The 11,124-nt window shown below is 39.7% G+C and overlaps 1 protein-coding gene across 1 annotated transcript in view; it reads right to left on the reverse strand.

Moving 5' to 3' along the window:
• Positions 1-10,810, reverse strand: part of ACTR3B (ARP3 actin-related protein 3 homolog B (yeast)) — a 237,677-nt gene extending 226,867 nt beyond the window's left edge. Inside the window, exon 1 of the mRNA XM_006873668.1 lies at positions 10,733-10,810. Within this exon, the coding sequence (XP_006873730.1) occupies positions 10,733-10,776 (44 nt within the window). The 5' untranslated portion in view covers positions 10,777-10,810. The remainder of the gene's footprint in view (positions 1-10,732) is intronic.
• Positions 10,811-11,124: the final 314 nt, after the last annotated feature.

Consider the following 11,124-nt stretch of genomic DNA (forward strand, 5'->3'; position numbering starts at 1 on the left):
GGGGGGGGGAAGGGAAGGACTACAAAAGCAAGAACTGACTGGCTTACAAGCTTTCAAAAGAACCTTGATTCAGAGGGCATGAAGGAAGGTAAAATCTCCGCTGAGTAGTAGGTGGGGCTGATGAAATGAAATGTGGATGGGTCTCTTATGATATAATAGTGAATAATTGTTATCAGGACTGCTTGTGAGGGTTGATTTGAAATATAAAGGTAGACATTTTGTAGCAAGGAGGGGAGTGATTTAACTTTTCAGTCTAGGAGCAGAGGTCCCTGGGACCATCAAGGGAGAAGAGCAGAGAGCGGGACCCTACCCAGAGAAGCAGTGATGCCTGAGATGGAGGCAGAGATGATGACGTGGAGTGATGGAGCTGCTGGGGACTTTAGACAGAGAAAGGGAGAGGGGCTGTACGTTGATGACCGGGGGGCAGGCTTGTAGCATATACCCTTTGGTTGGTTGATGATGCATGGAGGGGATTATAACCATGGCAATGAAACGAAATACGATAGGATGAATGTAAAATTAATGTTCTCCCATGTAAACTATCACATAATTCATAATAAAACATTAAAAAAAAAAATGTTTGCTTCCTGTCCCTATGACCCTACGCTCTTTGGTTATGGACGTTTTAGTTCCAGAGGGAGGAATACTCTCACCTGGAGATACAGCACTGATTCCATTGAATTGAAAGTTTAAAAATGCCCCCTGGTCATTTTGCACTGCTCTTGCCTCTAGATCAACAGGCAAAGAAGGGAGTTACTGTACTGGGTGGTGTGAATGATCCTGATTACCAAGAAGAAATTAGATTGCAGTTACATAACGGAGGTAAATAATAGATTATGTGTGGAATCCAGGGGATTCTTTGGGACATCTTTTAGTCCTACCATGCCTGTGATTAAGTCAACGGTAAACTACAACAACCCAATTCCAACATGACTACTAATAGGCCATACCCTTCAGGAATAAAGATTTGGGTCACACCACCAGGTAAAGAATCACAACCAGCTGAGGTGCTTGCTGAGGGGCAAAGAAAATATGGAATGGGGAGTTGAAGAAGGTAGTTCTAAATATCAGCTATGGCCATGTGACCAGTTACTGAAATGAGAATTGTAATTGTTATGAATATAGATTTTTTTTGTTTGTTTCATACATGTCCATCAAATATTTTTGCTTTGTTCATTTATGATATGTAAGATGTAAATGGGGTCAATGCATTTTCAGTTATATATGTTTTAGTTGTATCATGTTAGGCACAGTATGACTTTCTGCCTTTATTTAGAGATTATACATTTGGTTTACAGGTACCAAGTTGATAAGGGGTGGAGTGTTGGGGCTCTGATAGTTAAAAGTTTAATGTCAATATAGTGCAATTAATCCTATGATAAATGGCTATGAGCCAATCAATTGAAAGGAAGTTTCCTCATGGACGTGACCTACTTCCAACATAATGGACACTCAGGCAAACTTGCTTGCTTTATGCTAGATCTGTAGCTTATATCTGAGTCAGCCTCCAATCTCAAGTTCTCTGGACTTGAGCCAGTGGCCTGCCTGCCTGTCTACCAGCCTGCCTGTCTCCCTGTCTATCTGCCTGCTGGACCTGCCTGACAATCTTTGTCATTTGACCCAGATTTGGGATTCCTGTCTGCCTGCCTGTTCACCTGCCTGAGTGCCGGACCTGCATGCTTCTCTTGGTTCATGTGATTCAGACTTGGCACTTTCCCAACTCTACGATCGTGAGCCATTTCCTAGATGTAAACTTGTCTTTATATATATATATACATAGTAAGTTTCACTGGTTTTGCTTATCTAGTGAACCTAGCCTAAGACACCATCTAGAGAGCAACTATTGGTCTTGTCCTGTCAGGAGAAAAGAAGAATGATAGAAAGTTAAGACACATGCAAATTAGTGCAATGGGCTAATGAAACACATGAATATCAGTTTCCATGACCCTGAGAACAAAAGAACTAGATGGTACCCGGCTATACATCCATCTGAAAGAGATCACATTAGCAGATCCTGGATAAAGTGGGAGGAAAATATACAACAGAACTCAAAATCATAAAAATGACCAGGTTTACTAATCCAATAGAGACTGACAGAATCCCAAGACTATAGTCCCTGGTCACCCTTCAGGTCTGGAACTGAGTGTGGTTCAGTTTTAAGCCAAGCAATAAATATAGGTTCATAAGAGGGAAAACACTTGTGAGGTACACACACCATAGAAGGTCAACCATTTGAGATTTTTTTAAATGCAGCATTAATCCAATGGCAGACTTCAGAAGTCTTGGGAAAGAAGAAGAATGGAAACTAGAAACACATAGGGAGGAAACAGAGTAAGTGATGTTACAATTTGCAGTCAGTGAGATGAAGCAAAGCACATATGATTTGTTGAATGGAAAACTGATGATCTGCTCTGTAAACTTCACCCAATGCAAAATAATTTTTAACTACTTTTTTAATGAACTGAAAAATAAATCGAATAAAATGTCTGTTCCATTTAAAGTTTTTGCCATAGTCATTCTTTCTGTTTGCATTTGTTTGGCATATTTTTGTCCATCCTTTTACTTTGAGTGACTGATTTATATGTTTTAGTAAAAAATAAGAATTAAGTTTTAGTAAAAAATATGAATTTAGTTTTAAATCCAATAACCAGATTAATTCATCCACATGCAACAAACATAGGCCTGACTCTTATTTCAACTCTTCTACTCTGAGTTGCTACCTTTGTTTTCTTTTACTCAATAGCTTGCTTTCTTAATGTTTTTCTTTCTTCCAATTTGTATTACCTTAAAGATATTCAGAGTCTGGTTTTAGTACAATGTTGTTAAGTGCCATGAAGTTGGTTCCAACTCAGAGCAACCCTGTACAGGGTTTCCATGGAGTGGGTGATGGGTTTGATCTGCCGATCTTGCAGTTAACAGTCCCGTGCTTATCCTATAACACCACACCACAGACTTGTCAATTTATCAAATTCACAAAAAGAAATAGTATCTTAACCACATACTATGAAAAATGAGACTATTAGCACAATCTTGTTTCCCTCTCCCTGGTCCCAACTTTATTTCCTTAATATACTGACCTTTCAGAAATTTTTGTTATGGTCTATTATCATTCTGTTTGTACTGTTTACATTTGAGTCAGTATTTACTCAATTATTACAGCTGGCATTTTGATATTATAATTTCTCCATTTACGGAATCTTCACTGATTCATCGTTCAGTTGGCTAGCTTATTACTTGGCTCAGTAGATTTTTCTGTGAGGTTCATAAATGCTGTAATCTTGAGCTTTCGCACATTTCCAAATGTCATTACTTTAATGACATCTCTATCCAATCACAGTGACATACCCACCCCCAGTCTTCTTGAACAGGGCCCCATTACCTTCTGGCAAATCAGACTGCGGAAAAGTCTGAGGCTGAGCTGATTTTGGTTTTCCAAGAAAAAAAAAAAACTGTGTGTTTTTTCCCCCAAAAAAATGCTTTTTCCTTCTTAAGAAAAATACCTTATTCTTTGTATCAGATTTAGTAAATTCACCAAGATGTCTCCATTTTAATGATGCTACTGAATTTCTTCCAGTTCACACTGAGCCTCTGTATCTAGAAAATTACTTATGATCCTTTGTTTCAAAATTATTTTTGTTTCATATTTTGGGATGGTTCTTTTGTTCCATTGATCCTATTTTTCTTCTAAAACACACTCTGACTATAGTGAATCTCTTTTATTCTCATAGTTTCCATTTTGTCTCGAATTACAGATCACTATCATACTTGGTAAGGAGCTCTGGTAGCATAGTGGTTACGAATCGGGCTGCTGGAACCGACTCCATGGCACACAACAACAACAACAATCATACTTGGTAAGGAGTTCTGGTTGCGTAGTGGTTACGAATTGGGCTGCTAACCTCAGGATCAGCAGTTCGAAACTACCAGCTGTTCCGTGGGAGAAAGATGAGGCTTTCTGCTCCCGTAAAGATTTACAGCCTCGGAAATCCAACACAGGGTCACTATGAGTCAGAACCAACTCCACAGCACACAACAACAACATACTTGATAAGGAGGCCTGATGTGGCTAAGGGATAAGCACTGGACTGCTAACCACAAGGCTGGTGATTCAAACCCACCAGCTGCTCCGCAGAAACCCTATACAGGGTCACTATGAATTGGAACCAACACGACATGCTCAGTAAACAGCATCATGCTCAGTAAAGTGGAGGGTCAGTAAAAAAGAGGACTATCCTCAACAAGACAGATTGCCACAGTGGCAACAACAATGGGCTCAAACATTACAACAATTGTGAGGATGGTGCAGGACCAGGCAGTAATTTGTCTGTTGTGCACATGGTCACTGTGATTCAGCGCATTCCTTTTTTCTTGTGCACATGGCTCTAATGTCCTCAAATTTATACTCTCGGAACCTGTCTACTTTCTTGTTTTTGAAATTATTTTTTTTTTCTTTTACCAATACCTTACTTTTACATCCTCTTGTTATCTTCCCTTTTATCATTTTGAATCCCTTCTTTGCTCTTCATTTTATTAAGTCTATGACTCCTTAAATATTTTTTTGAAAGCAACATGTCTTGGTGTGAATTTCTACTCTGACTCCTGAGACAATTCTTCTTCCAAATTATATTTTTCATCTACCTTTGCTGTCGTGTTCCTTTCGTTACTTTCTATGCATGGGACCTAAATTGGCTCCTTTTGCTCATTATTTTGTTTTGAATAGGGGAGATTTTTTTTTTTTTTTTAATCTTCTAGTTACTCAAAAGTAAATGACTCTTCTCCTAGCTTATTCAGGCACAGAATATCTATGGCCTATAATCTCTGTGCAATACTTAGGCTGTTTAGAGAAAGAAAAAGGAAAGAATTAGCTGGAATAATAGGCAGCCAGAAGTTTCAAATTGGGTAGGTTATACAAAGGGGCTTCAAAATACTCTTGAAAAATTCCATTATCTTTCATTCCATTTTTCCATTAACTTTCTGAAGACCCTTCATACTTTCCCACAAATTCAAGTAAATCCTTTATTCTAAGGACACATCCAATTCCAAAGATTTAACGAAAAAGGGTCAAAGAGATGGCCCACTTAGGTATCAGAAATTACCCCTTACATCATTTTCACTAGTTTTCCCTTTAGGGAGCAAACTAAAAAAAAAAGAAACAACAGTGTAACTAACTACATGACCTCTCTTTCAGCTCAGTATGTACTGCTATTTTGTAACATGGACACAGACTGCTGTCAGAACAGCCTTCTTTGCCAATGGCCTATTCATCTCCCAGTTCCCAACACTTCAGCTAGTATTGTGAGTGGTGCCTTTCAGGTACTTCTAATTTAAGATAGTTGTTGTTAGGTGCCGTCGAATCCATTTCAACTCATAGTGACCCTGTATAGGGCTTCCAAGGAGCAGCTGGTGACTTGAACCACCAACCTTGTGGTTCAAACCAACCTTGCGGTCCAGTAAATCCTATAGCATTAGACACCTCCAGTCAGGTTTTCAGAAATGCCAGATCTTAGTCTCCTCCCACCACAAGTGGTCCACAGCTCCACTGTGAGCTTCAAAACTGGTCTGCGTTGTAGCTATTTTCTGTTTTTAGTTAGTTTTGTTCATTTTTGGAAGTTTGAAGAAAGAGTGTTAAATGAATGTAAATTTATACCATTCTATGTTCAAAAAGTTTAAAAGAACCTTTTAATAAAAAAAAAGGATATATGCACACAACCCTAGAAAAACAGTGTTCTACGGATAGATTCATGAACAGATACACAGGCTGACTGGATATGGGAAGGAGAGTGGGAGTATACCAACTAATATACAAGGGTTTGACAGACGACAAATATACACAGGTACAAACACACCTATGAATGTGGTGAAGCACAGAAGGGGGGAAATAATGAAAACGTCTTAGATATTACCAAACATGCCAAGGGAATGATTTGCTGCGCCTGTGGGCCCATGACCATAGTCTCAGGGACACCCGGTCAACTGGCATAACATACTCCACAAAGACAATCCTACTTTGGTGAGTAGCAACTGGGATCGTAAAAGTTCATGAATAGCCATCTAAGGTGCAACTACTGGTCTCTCTACACACAGAAGAGTGATAAAAAAAAATGAAGATGCTTGGAATCAGTCCAAGCTTGGACCAATGGAACATCTGAACATCAGTCACGATGATTCTGAGACCAGAAGAAATAGATGGTGCCTGGCTACTACTACCAACTATTCTGAAATGGATTACAATAGAAGGTCCTGCAAAGAGTGAGAGAAAATGTAGAACAAAACTCAGTACTATAAATTCGTTTAAAAAAACAAAAAACAGGGCATACTGTTCAGAAAGAGACTGGAGGAACCTGAGACTATGGCCCTCAACAACCCTTCAGGTCTGGAATGAAACTCACCCTCATGGCCCAGGTTTCAGCCAAGCAGTAGATACATATATCAAGGGGACAACACTAACTAGGTTATGCTCACCATAGAATGGACAACCTTCTCAAGATCAAAAGGGCAACGTTACCTAATGATAAGGTTGAAAAGGGATGGGAAGGAGGGTGGAATGGAAATAACTGTCGTTACAAGGAGGGGACTACATCATTGAGATGAAACAAAATGTAGAATCTGTTGAATATAAAACTGATGATTGTCTCTGTACACCTTTGCTCAGTTCACAGCAGTAAGTTTTAATATGTATAAAAAAGGATCTGTAACATATGGAAGAATCTATGCTATTAGTACTTTAAAGGAGTTTTCAAAAGTGAAAGTCTATAGAGATTATAATGGAGGAAGTATAGTAATCAATGTCTCTATACTCTGACCAAAACTAAAAGCCAAACCAATGCCATCAAGTCAGTTTCCACTCATAGTAACCATATATAGAGTTCTCAATACTGCAAATATTTATGGGCCCATCTTTCTCTGGCAGAGCAGGTGGTGACTTTGAACCTCATCCTGTGGTTAGCAGTCCTGGGCTATTCTACAGCACCACGAGGATTCTTTCTGTACTTTGTCAACACAGGCAAAACAAAACCATCAAAAAGTGAGGATGGAAGAAAATCCGCAGCATACACAAATAAAATTAGCTTGCTGACTGCCTAATTGGAAGATAAAAGGTTTGTGTTTGTTTGTTCCAAATTGGATACTGGGAGAGAAAAATGTGAGGGAAAGAAAATTACAAACTAATTTCCTGATGTTCTAGTAGAGAACCAATTAAAAAATAGCCACAAATATTGGATACAAAACAACATACAAATTATCATATTTCTTTTACTAACAAAGAGAGCTCTGGAAGGAAATCAGAAAAATACCATTTGCAATAGCCACCATATTGGTGATCATTAGCCATTGTAGTTGTTAAGTGCCATCAAATCAGTTCCAGTTCATGGCAACCCTGTAAAGGGTTTTCTAAGAAACAGCTGGTGGATTTGAACCACTAACATAACAGTTAGCAGTCCAGTGCTTATCCTAGAGTGCCCCACCATGATCAAAACAACAATGAGATATCATCTCACACCAGCATTATTAGCAAAGTTCAAAAAGACAACTAATGCTAGCAAGGGTGTGGAAAGACTGGAACCTTCAGGCACTGCTGGCAGCCTGTAAAATGGTACAACCACTGTGTCAAATGGTATGGCCCTTCCTCAAAAAAAAAAGTTGGAAATAGAAATACTATAAGACCCAGAAACCTCTCTACTGGTAATACAGCCTAGAGAAATTAAGATCCAAGACAAAAAAATACATATGCATACCAACATTCATTGAAGCACTGTTCACAATAGTAAAAAATGGAAACCACCTAACTGTCCATCAATTTAAGAATACAATAAACTAAGGTACATGCACACAAGAATACTAGGCAAATGGGTTTTCCATTAAATTTATACATACTGTGTGTGTGTGTGGCATGGATTTGTAATCCCACTTCTTCCATGTTTACCATTTCCATCCATTCTTCTTTCCTAGTGCTTCCTGTCTTCTGAGTGTTACACCTGGGAAAATGCTGCCCCTCCCATCTCATATGGCTGACTTTTCTAACAACTGCATACCTCTCTGTTGTTATTGTTCACCTTCCAGACCTATCACTTGGTAAAGATGATTCTCAATCAGACAATCATCTGGTTTACTACACAGGGAATGGCAGACTGAAGAATGGCATCATCACATTCCTCATCAAAAAGAATATTTCAAGATGTATTTTGCAGTACAATGCTGTGAGCGATAGGATAATATCAATAAGCCTATAATGAAAACCAGATAAAACGACTATTATTCAAGTTTACAGAGAGAGAAAAGAGGAAGGGCTACCTGGTCTGAAATTCACGAAGATGTGTGAACGCCTAACTTTCAGTAGATTTGAAATTATTTCAAAATAAAAAACACAAATATTCATAAAGAAAGTTTGATTATGAGCAGTGAAACTGGAATTTGTGAAATAGTCTCTGAAAATCACGTAGCTTCATGCCTCCTTTCAGTAGAGAAGCTTTATCTTTGGGTCACGTGGTCCCGCCTCCCAGCACATGGGGCTCCCAAGTTGGTCCTTCAGGTTTATCAGAGAATACTAGGCTAACAGGAAGATATTTATATGGTATAAAAATCACTCTTTATGACACGGTCTACAAATCATCAGTGCCCACTATTAATAGTTCAAAGTTTATTTTTCCTTTTAGGATTTAGTGCTAGAAAAGGTACTTTTACCTGAAAAACAATGATTTCTCTTTCTTTCTGATGACAGGAGTTACATAAATGATAATGTCTCTCTTTCAATTTTGTCAGACAGAAAGACTAACTGCAAAGGTAAGGCCCCATGATAGGAACCAATGACCTCAAGTTTATGGTGACTTTCCACGCCGATTCTTTTCTTTGGTTCCTGTTATTTTATACCTATATTTTATCATATAATAGTCTATTTTGAGGTAACACTCAACCTAGAAAACAGTATTAGTGCTCAACGAGAAATAGTCACAGAAGAACTACTAGCACAATATTCTTAAGTTATGTTTCAGAGTGAACAAAATTACATTTATCATTTATTTTAAAAGGTCAAAAATGAACATCACATTTTAGATATTTATAACAAGAATGATGAGAAGGTTCCCAGCTTATGAATATTACAGGCATGACAAACCTTGTAGGTATTACTTTGTTGCTACTATCAAGAAATCCTTTGTATTTCAATTCTTTCTACAAGTCTAAAAATAAAAAAGCAAAATTCTTACATACAAATATGGGAATAAAAAATACTTTTACCTGGTGTCCTCAATCTTGACACAAGGGGAGTGGGGTGAGGTGGATTTAATACTGCATTTATAGAACTAAGATGGAAATGAGCTAACAGAGCGAACAGTTTATCCCAAGGGTTTAATTTTCTATAGCAATTTTGCCTTGTGTTTTGAGTAGCAAAGTAACTTCTTAAAATAGTTAACTACACAATTTCTGGTACAATGTATATTTCAGAAAGAATTAACATAAACAAAAAGGCAGGGTTTTGGAGGATTTTTGGTTTTGTTTTTTGCTGTTTTCTTCCAGCTTGTAACCACTACTGGTCGCTTCGGCAGCAAAATAAAAAAACAATCAGGAGATGGACTGTAGCAAATTGAAGAAGACACCCCCACAAGGTTGCCAAGGAAACCAAAACCAAGTGCATTTTTTCTACAGAAAAGAATCACTGCTAAGGTGAACATATCATGGAATATTTTGTGGCAAAGATGATTAACACCCCTACTTGAAAAGTCTTGAAGTGGCTAAATTTAATTCTAGACTATTTCATTAGGCACTTCACCCATAATGCAAGATGGCAAGCTTGAATTTCTAAGCTATCTACCAGCACTGGAGATTCAGCAATCACTTTTCTAAAATCAGCTGAGCTGGAGCAATTCAAAGTACCAAAAAATTTCCTCAGGTCTCTTTTGCAGATCCTAACAAACATTAAATCAATCACACCACAAAAAGTTTTTAAAAATAAAAAACCAAACTATTCTACCAATAAGCATTCCCAAATTTAGATTTTGTTCTTCAAAACAGAGTTTGTTTTTTTTTTAAAACCAAATGGTTTTTATTAAACTAAAAAGTGAATCTCTGTAAACTAAAGCAAGAGTTTAGCAACAATTTATCTTCTGGATGATCATTGGTCAAGAGCAGGGCGAGCAATAAAAGCTATCAAGTAGTTAGGTCCACATAAATATCTCCATAAGTAGGTGTGCAGAGAGCATAGAATCAGTTAAGAACGTCAGACCCAAAAGTAACGTGAAAAGGATCTGCAGTAATTTAGAGTTAAATAAACTGGTACTCGGGCAATGGTGCGATGCTAGCTAGCATGCTAGCGATGGGACCGGCGTTCAAGCGCAGGACCCAGAGCACTGAGGAAGAAGTGGGCGGCTTAGAGAATCGGGACAGATTGGTATGGGGCGCAATGCCACTCCCTCAATTCTTTATCGTTCCTCAAAGTGAATGACCTTTTCGCGTGGCCCTGGAAATGCATTCTAGTTAAAGGTCGACTATTTGAGGACAGAGAAGGAACTGTGCAGGGCAGGAGGAATGACCCAGCCTGTCCCGGCACAGGTAACTGGAGGAAGTGAGGACCCTGATGCAAGCGAGGAGGTGGGATGCCACGGGCTGCGGGGTCAGCGAGAGGCGCAACCTGGCCGCGGTTGGATGCCAGGAGCCCTGGGGCATAGGGACCGCCGAGTGGCAGGGACAGGACGTTGCCGGCCGGACAGGATACAGGGATACGGACCGTGCGGGCTCTTACCCGGTGCCACAGTCCACCACGCAGGGAGGCAAGGAGCACGCCATGCTTGGGAGCGGCGGGCGCGCCCCGCTTGGCCCCACCAGCTGGCGGCCGGGAGTGCAGCACCTGACAGCTCAGGCGCTCCGGTACCCACCCGCAGCGGTGCGCTGGGGGCCCGGATGCTCTGCGCGTACCACGTGACCCTACTCCGTCTCGGCCTCACCCGGCGCGGGGACGCCCCGCCCTCACCAGGCGCCATCTTTAGTACTGGCAGAGAGAGGGTTTTTTTGGGGTGGGGGTCGGGGGCTTGCCCATACCCGAGGGTGGTGGGAAATAGTGGACTGGAGAGATTAGTGTTTATTTTTAACTGATTTACGGTGAAGATGACCCTGCTTTCGAAACTTGGCTCCTTT

This window comes from Chrysochloris asiatica, unplaced genomic scaffold (genome assembly GCF_000296735.1).
Source record: "Chrysochloris asiatica unplaced genomic scaffold, ChrAsi1.0 scaffold00249, whole genome shotgun sequence".
Classification (NCBI taxonomy): domain Eukaryota; kingdom Metazoa; phylum Chordata; class Mammalia; order Afrosoricida; family Chrysochloridae; genus Chrysochloris; species Chrysochloris asiatica.